This window comes from Cyphomyrmex costatus, unplaced genomic scaffold, assembly GCF_001594065.2.
Source record: "Cyphomyrmex costatus isolate MS0001 unplaced genomic scaffold, Ccosl1.0 scaffold342, whole genome shotgun sequence".
NCBI classification, from domain to species: Eukaryota; Metazoa; Arthropoda; class Insecta; order Hymenoptera; family Formicidae; genus Cyphomyrmex; species Cyphomyrmex costatus.
This window is the reverse complement of record NW_017277578.1, coordinates 83466-98960: the sequence shown is the minus strand read 5'-3', so window position 1 is coordinate 98960 and position 15495 is coordinate 83466. Positions and strand designations below refer to the sequence as shown.

Here is a 15495-nt window from a genome sequence, read left to right as displayed (position 1 = left end):
TAAGAAGTAATATGAAAAAAATCATAAAAAATGAATTAGAAGTTCATTAAAAATTACTTCAACCAGAAAATAATTCATTTAAATTATTAACAATAATATACCTCTTTTTGGTTTTAGTTAATATTAATTTATTTAATAATAATTAGATTTTGATGGGGAGGGTAAGTAAAGTTTGTAAGAAAGAAATAAAATTTTATTCTTAGATTTTTAATAAAAACTAATATTTAATTCGAAATTAAAGTGTAAATAATTACTTTAAGAATAAAAAGGTTATGAATATATATAGTAAGATATATAATTTAATAAGATTATTATTTTTAAATGCAATTTAAATATTATTAGTTTAATTAATATCCTATCTTAATTAGTAAGTATAATATATACATATATATAAATATTATGTAAAATTAAATTTTTCAATCAATTGAATTTTCGTTATATTCTAAATAAAGACTAAAAATAAGACTACTTAAAAAAATTAATAATAAAATGATAAAAAATGGGTTAAAGTTAAGAGAAAGAAAGATTAAGGGAATTAGAAGAGTAATTTCAATATCAAAGATTAGAAAAATTAAGCTGATAATAAAAAATTGGATACTAAAAGGTAGACGGTCAGGAGAAAGTGGGTCGAATCCGCATTCGAAAGGAGTTATTTTTTCTCGATTTAATAAATTTTTTTTGGAAATAATTAGAGATAAAATAAATAAAATAATTGGGATAATAAAAATAAAAAAAGAATAATATATTAAAAATATAATTATTTATATTATTATGAAATTAAATTTTTTAATTGGAAATTAAATGTAATAAGGTTATACTATATAAATAAATAAAACTAAAATCTCCATCAATATATTGAAATAAAAAGAAATAATCATACTACATCTACAAAATGTCAGTATCATGAAGATGCTTCAAATCCAAAGTGATGGTTAGGTGAAAAATGAGAATTTTGAAGACGTATAAGACTAATTGAAAGGAAAATAGATCCGATAATAACATGAATACCATGAAAGCCAGTAGCAATAAAAAATGTAGATCCAAAGATTGAATCTCTAAGGGTAAAAGGAGAATCTCGATATTCAATTAGTTGAAGAAACGAAAAATAAATTCCTAGAAAGATAGTTAAGATTAATCTATTTTTTCTTTCTTTAAAATTAAAATTAATTAAAGAATGGTGGGATCAAGTAATTGAGAGTCCTGAAGAAACTAAGATAATAGTGTTTATTAAAGGAATATCGAAGGGATTAAAAGGTAAAATTCCTTTAGGAGGTCAAGATTGACCAATTTCTTGGGTAGGGGTTAGAGAAGAGTGAAAGTAGGTTCAAAAAAAAGAAATAAAAAAAAAAATTTTTGAAATAATAAATAAAATTATACCTATTTTTATACCGGTATAAACATAAAAAGTATGACATCCTTGGAAAGTAGATTCTCGCGTTACGTCACGTCACCATAAGAAACTACAGAGAATAGTTGCAAAAATTGAAATGAAAGGATTTAATGAAGATAATGAATGAAATCAGCAAATTGTAGAAATTAAATTATTAAAGATTCTTAAGGAAGTAATAATTGGTCAGGGGCTAAAGGAAACTAAATGAAAAGGATGGGAAAAGAAAAAATTTTTTATCATAGTGTAATTTGATGAGGTTAGATTTAAGTTTCTCTTAAATATAAGGTTGAAAGAACAGAAAATACGTAAGCTTGGATAATCGAGACACAAATTTCTAAAATAAAAAGTAGAATTTGAGTAAAAATTATAAAAGATAATAAAGTAGGGGTAATTTTATTGCCTGTAGATCCTAAGAGGGATAAGAGTAGGTGCCCTGCAATTATGTTAGCTGTTAATCGGATGGCTAAAGTTATTGGTCGGATTAGAAGTCTAATAGATTCAATAATTACTATAAAAGGTATAAGTAAAAAAGGGGTTCCTTCGGGGGTAAGGTGGCTCAGGAATTTATTAATAAAATTAAAAATTCTAAAAATTAATATACTAATTCATAAATTTAAAGAAAGGGAGAAGCAAAATCTTATATGGCTAGAGGCTGTAAAAATATAAGGAAATAAGCCTAAAAAATTATTAAAAAAAATAAGTATTAGTAATCTAATTATAACAATAAGGTTAGAATAAGAAAAAAAAATCAAAGATTTAAATTCTTTAAAAATATAATTAATTATAAGATTAAAGAGAAAAGTAAATCGTGAAGGTGTGAGTCAGAATTGGAAAGGTAGTAGTATAAATAGGGTAATTATTCTAAGTCAATTAAGAGAAATATTTAAAGATGTAGATGGGTCAAATAGGTTAAATATATTTAGTATCATTTTCAATTTCAATGATAGTATAAAATTTTATTTTTATAAAATTTAAATATGTCGAGGGAATTAAGGAAATAAAAGAAGTATATAAAAAATAAAATAAAGAATAGTATAATTATTATAATAATTATTATAAATAGTCAAATTATAGGTATTATTTGAGGGATAAAAGAATATTATTGATAAATATCTTTAAATTGACAATTTAATGTAAATTGACACTTTAATTTAATGAATATAAAAATTATTAGGAATAAAAAGAATATTTAATAGATTAAAAAAGAATTAATTACCTTAGGGATAACAGCGTAATATTTTTTGATAGATCATATAAAGAAAAATGATTGCGACCTCGATGTTGTGATAAGTGGTATATAAGAATTCACTCATACTTATTATTAGCACTTTGATCCAGCTTTGACCGTTATAGGCGTTTAATTCCTTCATTGTTTAATAATTTAAGTCTGTTCGACTTATAATATCTTACATGATTTGAGTTTAGATCGGCGTGAGCCAGATCGGATTTTATCTATAATTGAATAATTAAATATTTGTACGAAAGGACTATATTTAAAAATAAAATTTTTATTAAAAAATATAAAATAAATTATTCAAATTAGTATAAATTATTTTGGCAGATTAAGTGCATTAAATTTAGAATTTTATAAATATATAAAGTATAATATAAATAATAATTTTATATATAGAATATATAATGTTAAATTTAATAAGATTGATTTTATTAGAAATTATAGTGTTAGTTGGTGTGGCTTATATTACTTTATTAGAGCGGAAGATTTTAAGATATATTCAAATTCGTAAGGGTCCGAATAAAGTTGGGTATTTGGGATTAATACAACCTTTTAGAGATGGAATTAAATTATTTAATAAAGAAGTATTTAAGATTTTTAAGTCAATATATTTTATATATTTAATATGTCCAATAATTTTATTTTTTTTAATAATAGGTAATTGAATATTAAGGAGGTTTATTACTAATATTTATTATATAAATTATTCTTTATTATTTATAATTATAATATTAACAATTATAAGATATTTGATTATAATTATAGGTTGGTTTTCTAATTCGTTATATTCAATGGTAGGGTCATTACGGGGTATTTCTCAAGTTTTATCTTATGAAGTAAGTTTAATTATAATTTTTTTAATTATTATAATTATGAGAGAAAGATATATGTTTATTGATTTTATAAAATGACAGAATTATTTATGGTATATAGTATTATTAATACCTTTAATTCGCCAACTTGTGATATTCTTCGCAATCTTATTTTTCACAGTTTTCAATTATCATTAATTTAATATTGAATTTTAATATATGTCTTTCAACATATTATTAAGATCTAATAAGATGCTATAAGCATCGAAATTTGTTAGATTGTATTGTCAATCTAACTAAAGTGATATTACCGTGGTAGTTATTTAGAGTTGCGTTGTAAGTCTGAAAAAATGTTCGGCACGCGATTGACAGAACCTACATACACGATATATAAATTCACACTTAATGATAATAAGCATCTTGATCTAGCTTTGACCGATAGGCTTCGCTTTGTGCTTCCTTCTTTCTTGTTATTGTTTAATACCTTTATTTTTAGTATTTTTTTAAAGAATTTTAGCAGAATTAAATCGGAGACCAATAGATTTTGTGGAGGGAGAATCAGAGTTAATTTCAGGATTTAATGTGGAATATTTTAGTGGAAGATTTGCATTGATTTTTATAGCAGAATATGGGATAATTATTTTTTTTTCTTATTTAATGGTAAGAATATTTACAAATTTAATTTATTCAAAATGAATTTGGATTTTAGTAAATTTAATAGTTTTTATAATTATTATAATTCGTGGGATTTTGCCTCGGATACGTTATGATGAGTTAATATATTTATGTTGAAAAATTATTTTACCATTTATTTTAAATTATATAATTTTTATAGTAATATTTAAATTAATATTTATTTGTATAAAATATGGAAAAATTAATAGAAAATTAGTATTTCTTTAATATGTTTTCAAAACATAAACTTAGTCAAGATCATTAATTTTTATGATTAGATTAAAATTTTATAGATATTAGAATAGTTCAAATTTTATAGGAAGGTAAATAAATAAGAAAGAATATAAAATAATTTAAGGTTAGAATTTGACTAATGATAATGTAAGGAAGTTCAATTAGTTGTATTCCGGATCAAGTTAATAAGATAAAAGTATTAATAAAAATTCAAAAGATTAATTGAGTGGGTAAAAATGTGGGAGAGGTTTTAAGATATTTATATTTTATTAGGGGTATAAAATATAAAATTGTGATTGATATTAATAAAGCGATAACTCCCCCAAGTCTGTTAGGAATAGAACGAAGAATTGCATAAGCAAAAAGAAAGTATCATTCAGGTTTAATATGGGGTGGGGTAGAAAGTGAATTAGCGGGAATAAAGTTATCTGGGTCATTGAAAATAAATGGATATTGTAAAATAATTAATAAGAATAAAGATAATATATAAATGAATCCTAATAAATCTTTGTAAGAAAAATAATTATGGAAAGGAATTTTATGGAGATTACTATTTAATCCTATTGGGTTTGAAGAGCCTGAAATATGTAGAAAAAATAAATGAATTATAATAAAAAATATAATAATAAAGGGTAGGATAAAGTGAAAGGAAAAAAATCGGTTAAGAGTAGAGTTATTAATAGAGAATCCCCCTCAAATTCATATAACTAAGATATTTCCAATATAAGGGATTGAGGATAATAAATTTGTAATTACTGTAGCTCCTCAAAATGATATTTGCCCTCATGGAAGAACGTATCCTAGAAAGGCTGTTGATATAGATAAAAGAAAAATAGAAATTCCTGAAATTCAAGTATAGGTTAAATTATGGGAAGTATAATAAATGTTACGGCTAATATGAATATATATACAAATAAAAAAGAACGAAGCTCCATTTATATTATGAAAGATTCATCCATGAGGAACATTTTGGATAATATGGATAATTCTAATAAAAGCTAAGTTAGTATTAGGGCAATAATGAATAGATAAATAAATTCCTCTAATAATTTGTGTTATTAAGAATAATCCTAAAATTGATCCGTAATTTCATCAGTAAGAAATATTAGTAGGTCTAGGAAGGTAGATAAATGAAGATTTAATAATTTGGTTGATTTTATTCATAAATAGTAGTATGAAATATATTAAATAATTTTACGTAATATATAAGATTTAATTGAACAAATTTTAATAATTCTGAAAAGAGTTAGTAAAAGAAATAAGATTACAATAAAAGTAATAGAAGAGTAAGGGTAAAAAAAAATATTAGAGATATTTATATTTATAAGATATTTATTTTTATAATAAATAATAGGGTTAGATTCATTAGTAGAAAAAATAAAATATTGAAGGTAAGATGTTTCAGAAATAGGTAAGTTTTTAAAATTAGATTTTTTTAAAATAAAATATAAGATGGATAAAAGGTTAGTAAAAAATCTAGCTATAATAAAAATATTAAAATTGAAAATATTAAATATATTAGAGATTAGTCTGGTAAAATAAAGAAAGATGATTAATAAACCTCTAATTAAAGTTAGAAAAATAATAATAGAATAGATAGGTGATTTAGATCAGTATGATAATAGTAGACAAATTATAATTGTGTAAATTATAAGAAATAAAATTATGGTGGAAAGATTTAAGTAAATTATTATAAAAAATATAAAAATAATTGAAAATAGAATATAAATAATAAAATAAAATATATTATTTCTAAGATTAGCCATAGGAATATAAAAAGTTTCCAGAAAATAGTTTAAAAAGTAATATTAATTTTGGAAATTAAAGGTATAATTTTAAAATATTTTTTTGATAGTTTTAATAGAGTAAATTTATATATCTTTAATTTACAAAATTAATATTTTAATTTAAACTATAAAACTAAAATATTTTTAGATATGATAATTTATGGGCAAATTTTTTTTATTTCTTTGATTTTATTTATATTAGTATATAAATATATATTAATTATATTAATAATAATTGAATTAGTGATAATAAATATTTTATTAATAATGTATTTATTTATAGTTCAAAGAAGGTTAGAATTTTATTTAATTTATTATTTAATTTTTAGAGTTTGCGAAAGAGTATTAGGATTAGGTTTATTAGTAGTAATTGTTCGATTTTATGGAAATGATTTATATTATATAATTAATTTTAGAAAATTTTAGTTTAAGAAAATATGATAAAATTTTTAATAATAATAATTTTTATAAATTTAATAGTAAAAAATAATAAAATAATAATATTTTATTTCAATTTATGTTATTTGATTAGATTTAAAATAATATTTATATATATAAGTAAAGATTTAATAATTTGGTTTAATTTAAGGTTAAGGTTAGGGTGTAGTTATTATTCTTATATATTAATAATATTAAGAATTTGGATTATTGCTTTAATAATAATAAGAATTAGAGAAGAGTGGGATTTAATAAAATTATTAATTTTTATTAATTTATTAATTATATTAGTAATATTTTTTTTATTTATAGATTTTATATTATTTTATGTAATATTTGAAATTAGGTTAATTCCGACTTTTTTTTTAATTATTTATTGGGGGAGGAATCCTGAGCGGGTAAGAGCTTCATTTTATATAATAATTTATATATTATTAATTTCTTTTCCACTATTAGTTTATATTTTTGATATGTATATATATGGTCAGACAATAAAATTTAATTTAATAATTATAGTTATAAATAATTATAAAGTAAGATTTTGAGGGTTTTTAATAATTTATATACCTTTTTTTATTAAATTGCCCATGTATATATTTTTTCATATTTGATTACCTAAAGCTCATGTAGAGGCCCCAGTTTATGGGTCAATAATTTTAGCTGGAGTTTTATTAAAAATAGGAGGGTACGGGATTATTCGGTTAATAGAAATTTATTATAATATAATATTATATAGGAAAGAATGAATTATAAGAATTAGAATTGTTGGGGGGGTACTTATAAGATTATTATGTATAGTTCAAGTAGATATAAAAAGGATAGTTGCTTATTCTTCAGTAGTTCATATAAATTTGATATTAAGGAGAATAATAACATTAACTAAAATAGGAATTTTAAGAAGTTATATTACAATAGTGGCTCATGGGTTATGTTCTTCTGGTATATTTTATTTAGTTAATTTATTTTATAAGCGATCAGGAAGACGTTTGTTATTTTTAAATAAAGGATTAGTTAGAAATATACCAAATGTAATAATATGATGGTTTATATTTTGTATTATTAATTTTTCTTTTCCTATTTCATTGAATTTTATTGGGGAAATTTGTATATTAATAAATATTTTAAATTGAGAAATTAAATTGGGATTAAATTTAATGATAATTTGTTTTTTTAGGAGGGCTTATTCATTATATTTATTTTCTTATATTTATCATGGGGCCGGTTATGCCGAGGAAAAAATATATAATTGTAAGGTTATGGAATATATAGTAATAATTATACATTTATATCCATTAGTTTTTTTTTTATTAAATATATTTTTTATTTAATAAATTAAAGTAAAATTTAAGTAGTTTATTTAAATTAAAATATTAATTTGTGGAATTAGTGAAGTATAAAAATTTATTACCTTAAATTATAATTAATATGATTATATTTATTTGTATGGTTAAAATTAGAGTAATTTTAGGAATAATAAGAATAATTTATATATATTTAGATTTAAGAATTATATTAGAGTGGAAGGTAGTAAGGATTAATTCAATAAATATTGAATTTATAATATTATTAGATTGAGTTTCATTATTATTTATAAGATTTATTTTAATAATTTCAGGAATAATTATAGTTTATAGGGTAATTTATATAAAAGGGGAAGAAAATTTAAATCGCTTTAATAGTTTAGTAACTTTATTTATTTTTAGGATAATTTTTATAGTTATTAGTCCTAATGTAGTAAGAATTTTAATTGGGTGGGATGGACTTGGTTTAGTGTCTTATTGCTTAGTTATATATTATCAAAATTTTTCATCTTATAATTCTGCTATAGTAACAGTTTTATGTAATCGATTAGGGGATGTAGGGATTTTGATATCAATTAGATTAATGATAATAATGGGTAGATGAAGATTAGAAATTTTAGATAGAAATAAAATAGTTATAGTAATATTATTATTAGCTTCAATTACTAAGAGAGCTCAAATCCCATTTTCTGTGTGGTTACCTTTAGCTATGGCAGCCCCTACTCCTGTTTCTGCTTTAGTTCATTCTTCAACATTAGTTACAGCGGGGGTATATTTAATTATTCGATTTTTTAATATTTTTAGGGATAGGGTAGGAGGGAATAGTGTATTATTTAATATTGCTATTTTTACAATATTTATAGCTGGTATAGCGGCTAATTTTGAGTATGATTTTAAGAAAATTATTGCTTTATCTACACTGAGGCAGTTAGGATTTATAATAATAATTTTAAGGTCGGGGTTCAAGTTAATTGCTATATATCATTTATTAATTCATGCTATTTTTAAGTCATTATTATTTATAAGTGCCGGAGTAATTATTCATAGTATAAAAAATATTCAAGATATTCGATTATTAGGAAATTTGAATGAAATTATGCCTTTTACAATGATAAGATTTATAATTTCTTCAATTGCTTTGACAGGCACACCTTTTATATCAGGATTTTATAGAAAAGATTTAATTATGGAATTAGTTTATTCAAAGAATGAGGTAAATATTTATATAGAAATATTAGTAATTATATCTTTATTTTTAACTGTATTGTATTCAGTTCGATTGTTATATTATTTAATATATAATAAAAGAATAAAATTTTATAGGTATTATTATTTTAGGGAAGAGAAATTAATAAATTTTTCTATAATAATTTTATTAGTTTTTAGAGTAATAATAGGAGCTTTAATAAATTGAGTATTTTTTTTTGATTTTTATATAGTTTATTTATCTATAAAAGTTAAATTAATTACTTTGGGTATATATTTATTGGGGGGAATTGTGGGAATTATTATAGTGATTAATATTAAAAAATATTTAAAATTATATTATTTAGGGTATTTTGTGAGATCTATATGATTTTTAAGTATATTATATACATGAATTTATCATCCTTTTAACAAATTAAGAAGAGAGATTGATAAGGTAGATAAGAGTTGAATTGAAAAGTTAGAAAAATATTATTTAATAAATTTTATACTTAGTAAATATAAAATAATTAATTTTAAGTATTATATATTTATAAATACATTTATGTTAATAATTATATTTGTAAATATATGTTATTAATTTAAATAGCTTATATATAAAGTATAATATTGAAGATATTAAGAAAATTAATTAAAATTTTTAAATAAGTTTTTGTAAACTATTTTTATTATGAAAAAATAATGTTTTAAAAATAAACTATATTTAAGTTACTAAAAGTAAGAAAGAAGTAATATGAAAAAAATCATAAAAAAATGAATTAGAAGTTCATTAAAAATTACTTCAACTAGAAAATATTTCATTTATATTATTAACAATAATATACCTCTTTTTGGTTTTAGTTAATATTAATTTATTTAATAATAATTAAATTTTGATGGGTGGTATTTAAAAGTGAGTAATAGGGGTGATAGTTAATAGAGAGGGGAAGAAGATATAAGTGTATAGGAAGAAATAAAATTTTATTCTTAGATTTTAAATAAAAACTAATATTTAATTCGAAATTAAAGTGTAAATCATTACTTTAAGAATAAAGATTATAGATGTGTAATGCCAGTAAGATATATAATTTAAGGTTATTATTTTTAAATGCAATTTAAATATTATTAGTTTAATTAATATCCTATTTTAATTAGTAAATTTAATATGTGTATATATAAATATGTAAAATTAAATTTTTCAATCAATTGAATTTTCGTTATACTCTAAATAAAGGCTAAAAATAAGACTACTTAAAAAAATTAATAATAAAATGATAAAAAATGGGTTAAAGTTAAGAGAAAGAAAGATTAGAGGAATTAGTAGAGTAATTTCAATATCAAAGATTAAGAAAATTAAGCTAATAATAAAAAATTGAATACTGAAAGGTAGGCGATCAGGAGAAAGTGGATCAAATCCACATTCGAAAGGGGTTATTTTTTCTCGATTTAATAAATTTTTTTTAGAAATAATTAGAGATAAGAAAAATAGAATAATTGGGATAATAAAAATAAAAAAAGAATAATATATTAAAAATATAATTACTTATATTATTATGAAATTAAATTTTTTAATTGGAAATTAAATGTAATAAGATTATACTATATAAATAAATAAAATTAAAATCTTCATCAATATATTGAAATAAAAAGAAATAGTCATACTACATCTACAAAATGTCAGTATCATGAAGATGCTTCAAATCCAAAATGATGGTTAGGTGAAAAATGAGAATTTTGGAGACGTATTAAACTAATTGAAAGAAAAATCGATCCAATAATAACATGGATACCGTGAAAGCCAGTAGCGATAAAAAATGTAGATCCAAAGATTGAATCTCTGAGAGTAAAAGGAGAATCTTGGTATTCAATTAGTTGAAGAAATGAAAAATAAATTCCTAGAGAGATAGTTAAGATTAATCTATTTTTTCTTTCTTTAAGGTTAAAATTAATTAAAGAATGGTGTGATCAAGTAATTGAGAGTCCCGAAGAAATTAAGATAATAGTATTTATGAGTGGGATATCAAAAGGATTAAAAGGTAAAATTCCCTTAGGTGGTCAAGATTGACCAATTTCTTGGGTAGGGGCTAGGGAAGAGTGAAAGTAGGTTCAAAAAAAAGAAACAAAAAAAAAAATTTCTGAAATAATAAATAAAATTATACCTATTTTTATACCAGTATAAACATAAAAAGTGTGACATCCTTGAAAAGTAGATTCTCGAGCTACATCACGTCATCAAAGGAAACTACAGAGAATAGTTGCAAAAATTGAAATAAAAGGATTTAATGAAGATAATGAGTGAAATCAACAAATTATAGTAAGGATTAATTCAATAAATATTGAATTTATAATATTATTAGATTGAGTTTCATTATTATTTATAAGATTTATTTTAATAATTTCAGGAATAATTATAGTTTATAGGGTAATTTATATAAAAGGGGAAGAAAATTTAAATCGCTTTAATAGTTTAGTAACTTTATTTATTTTTAGGATAATTTTTATAGTTATTAGTCCTAATGTAGTAAGAATTTTAATTGGGTGGGATGGGCTTGGTTTAGTGTCTTATTGTTTAGTTATATATTATCAAAATTTTTCATCTTATAATTCTGCTATGGTGACAGTTTTATGTAATCGATTAGGGGATGTAGGGATTTTGATATCAATTAGATTAATGATAATAATGGGTAGATGAAGATTAGAAATTTTAGATAGAAATAAAATAGTTATAGTAATATTATTATTAGCTTCAATTACTAAGAGAGCTCAAATTCCATTTTCTGTGTGGTTACCTTTAGCTATGGCGGCCCCTACTCCTGTTTCAGCCTTGGTTCATTCTTCAACATTAGTTACAGCGGGGGTATATTTAATTATTCGATTTTTTAATACTTTTAGGGGTAGGGTAGGAGGGAGTAGTGCATTATTTAATATTGCTATTATAACAATATTTATAGCTGGTATAGCAGCTAATTTTGAGTATGATTTTAAGAAAATTATTGCTTTGTCTACACTGAGGCAGTTAGGATTTATAATAATAATTTTAAGGTTAGGGTTTAAGTTAATTGCTATATATCATTTATTAATTCATGCTATTTTTAAATCATTATTATTTATAAGTGCTGGAGTAATTATTCATAGTATAAAAAATATTCAAGATATTCGATTATTAGGAAATTTGAATGAAATTATGCCTTTTACAATGATAAGATTTATAATTTCTTCAATTGCTTTGATAGGCACACCTTTTATATCAGGATTTTACAGAAAAGATTTAATTATGGAGTTAGTTTATTCAAAGAATGGGGTAAATATTTATATAGAAATATTAGTAATTATATCTTTATTTTTAACTGTATTGTATTCAGTTCGATTGTTATATTATTTAATATATAATAAAAGAATAAAATTTTATAGGTATTATTATTTTAGGGAAGAGAAATTAATAAATTTTTCTATAATAATTTTATTAGTTTTTAGAGTAATAATAGGAGCTTTAATAAATTGAGTATTTTTTTTTGATTTTTATATAGTTTATTTATCTATAAAAGTTAAATTAATTACTTTGGGTATATATTTATTGGGGGGAATTGTGGGAATTATTATAGTGATTAATATTAAAAAATATTTAAAATTATATTATTTAGGGTATTTTGTGAGATCTATATGATTTTTAAGTATATTATATACATGAATTTATCATCCTTTTAACAAATTAAGAAGAGAGATTGATAAGGTAGATAAGAGTTGAATTGAAAAGTTAGAAAAATATTATTTAATAAATTTTATACTTAGTAAATATAAAATAATTAATTTTAAGTATTATATATTTATAAATACATTTATGTTAATAATTATATTTGTAAATATATGTTATTAATTTAAATAGCTTATATATAAAGTATAATATTGAAGATATTAAGAAAATTAATTAAAATTTTTAAATAAGTTTTTGTAAACTATTTTTATTATGAAAAAATAATGTTTTAAAAATAAACTATATTTAAGTTACTAAAAGTAAGAAAGAAGTAATATGAAAAAAATCATAAAAAAATGAATTAGAAGTTCATTAAAAATTACTTCAACTAGAAAATATTTCATTTATATTATTAACAATAATATACCTCTTTTTGGTTTTAGTTAATATTAATTTATTTAATAATAATTAAATTTTGATGGGTGGTATTTAAAAGTGAGTAATAGGGGTGATAGTTAATAGAGAGGGGAAGAAGATATAAGTGTATAGGAAGAAATAAAATTTTATTCTTAGATTTTAAATAAAAACTAATATTTAATTCGAAATTAAAGTGTAAATCATTACTTTAAGAATAAAGATTATAGATGTGTAATGCCAGTAAGATATATAATTTAAGGTTATTATTTTTAAATGCAATTTAAATATTATTAGTTTAATTAATATCCTATTTTAATTAGTAAATTTAATATGTGTATATATAAATATGTAAAATTAAATTTTTCAATCAATTGAATTTTCGTTATACTCTAAATAAAGGCTAAAAATAAGACTACTTAAAAAAATTAATAATAAAATGATAAAAAATGGGTTAAAGTTAAGAGAAAGAAAGATTAGAGGAATTAGTAGAGTAATTTCAATATCAAAGATTAAGAAAATTAAGCTAATAATAAAAAATTGAATACTGAAAGGTAGGCGATCAGGAGAAAGTGGATCAAATCCACATTCGAAAGGGGTTATTTTTTCTCGATTTAATAAATTTTTTTTAGAAATAATTAGAGATAAGAAAAATAGAATAATTGGGATAATAAAAATAAAAAAAGAATAATATATTAAAAATATAATTACTTATATTATTATGAAATTAAATTTTTTAATTGGAAATTAAATGTAATAAGATTATACTATATAAATAAATAAAATTAAAATCTTCATCAATATATTGAAATAAAAAGAAATACTCATACTACATCTACAAAATGTCAGTATCACGAAGATGCCTCAAATCCAAAATGATGGTTAGGTGAAAAATGAGAATTTTGGAGACGTATTAAACTAATTGAAAGAAAAATTGATCCAATAATAACATGGATACCGTGAAAGCCAGTAGCAATAAAAAATGTAGATCCAAAGATTGAATCTCTGAGGGTAAAAGGAGAATCTTGGTATTCAATTAGTTGAAGGAATGAAAAATAAATTCCTAGAGAGATAGTTAAGATTAATCTATTTTTTCTTTCTTTAAGGTTAAAATTAATTAAAGAATGGTGTGATCAAGTAATTGAGAGTCCTGAAGAAATTAAGATAATAGTATTTATGAGTGGAATATCAAAAGGATTAAAAGGTAAAATTCCTTTAGGTGGTCAAGATTGGCCAATTTCTTGGGTAGGGGCTAGGTAACGAGTAACTGTAACTAGTTATTTTTAAAAAGTAACTTTCCATTCCCTGGTTAGACTCCATCCTTTGAAGCAGTAGCTGCTTTTCTTAACTCCGCTTCTTTAGCGAGGCGTCATATACCTCATTCAATATCCAGACTTCGAAGCAGTAGCTTCTTTTACATACTACGCCTCTTAGCGAAGCGTCAGTATTCTTCATATCCTCAGTATTACTAAACCAAAGCCTTATACATCCAGAGCCTTATACCAATGCCTTAGAATATTACTCGTTAAGCTTATACGTTTGCTACCAAAGACATTTACCAGTACTTATTAGAATTTACAGAATCGTTAACATTTATATACTTTTATTTAATTATATATGTTATATCCCTCCTGCATATACCTTTTAATTTTTTGTAATCGTAATTATTTTATGATGTTATAACACTATCTTTCTTATATAAATTTATTTTTGCATACAAGTCTAATACATATACCATAATATACCATAATCAATTTAGTTCTAAAATACCTTAATATATCTTTTAACCTTGCCACGCTTTTACTGGACGGCGGAAACTAATTTATACTAGTTTTCATTTTTTCGCAATTCTGAGAGCAAAACCAGTGTCTCTTTTCACAAATGCTTTTCAATGGTCTGTGTCGCATCTCATTATCATTTCATTTAAGCTATGAACTAAAATTCTTTTATTCAATGGACACCCCCAGCGCTTACCGCATACAATAATAACAATAGTCTTTCATCACTTAAACCAACACCGTTCTATTTTATTATCACGAAACAATTATTATTTTATATTGCATTTAGCTACTTATATACAGCGGAGTTTAAGTAAGGTTAAAGACACGTGCGTATAGTAAGCGCGCACTATAGTAATAATTAAGCATTAATATTAATGAAAGATTAGGTATCGAATATAAGATTATATTTTGTAATACCTTCATATAGTTATATAAGCGACAGGCTGCAGAGCAGCATAGAAATAAGGTGCGCTAGTAATAATATATTAACATGTAAGTACTCGCAATTATATGTATGCATATGTTACACCATCAAAATTTTATTTAACATCTA

The 15495-nt window shown here is 21.8% G+C and overlaps 2 protein-coding genes and 2 pseudogenes across 2 annotated transcripts; 2 read left to right on the top strand and 2 right to left on the bottom strand.

Annotated features, from left to right (window-relative positions):
* Positions 1–847: 847 nt before the first annotated feature.
* Positions 848–1630, bottom strand: LOC108776161 (cytochrome c oxidase subunit 3-like; annotated as a pseudogene).
* Positions 1631–8300: 6670 nt separating this feature from the next.
* LOC108776160 (NADH-ubiquinone oxidoreductase chain 5) lies at positions 8301–9531 on the top strand. The gene is made up of 2 exons (XM_018542694.1): positions 8301–9172; positions 9287–9531. The coding sequence occupies exons 1-2, from the start codon at positions 8581–8583 to the stop codon at positions 9445–9447; spliced, it is 753 nt and encodes a 250-aa protein (XP_018398196.1). The 5' UTR covers positions 8301–8580; the 3' UTR covers positions 9448–9531.
* A 1154-nt stretch (positions 9532–10685) lies between these two features.
* LOC108776162 (cytochrome c oxidase subunit 3-like) lies at positions 10686–11321 on the bottom strand (annotated as a pseudogene).
* Positions 11322–11430: 109 nt separating this feature from the next.
* On the top strand, positions 11431–12444 carry LOC108776163 (NADH-ubiquinone oxidoreductase chain 5-like; the record flags this gene model as incomplete). Its single annotated transcript, XM_018542695.1, has 2 exons — positions 11431–11459; positions 11991–12444. Coding segments are annotated over 2 exons (483 nt in total), but the record flags the coding sequence as incomplete, so codon positions are not given.
* Between the last annotated feature and the right edge of the window lie 3051 nt (positions 12445–15495).

Excerpts from the sequence above, each read along its gene's own strand:
- LOC108776160 (XM_018542694.1), top strand. The coding sequence starts at position 8,581 with ATGGCAGCCCCTACTCCTGTTTCTGCTTTAGTTCATTCTTCAACATTA. Across the intron at positions 9,173-9,286 it reads GTTATATTATTTAATATATA|TATTTTTTTTTGATTTTTAT; the intron begins ATAAAAGAATAA and ends TAATAAATTGAG.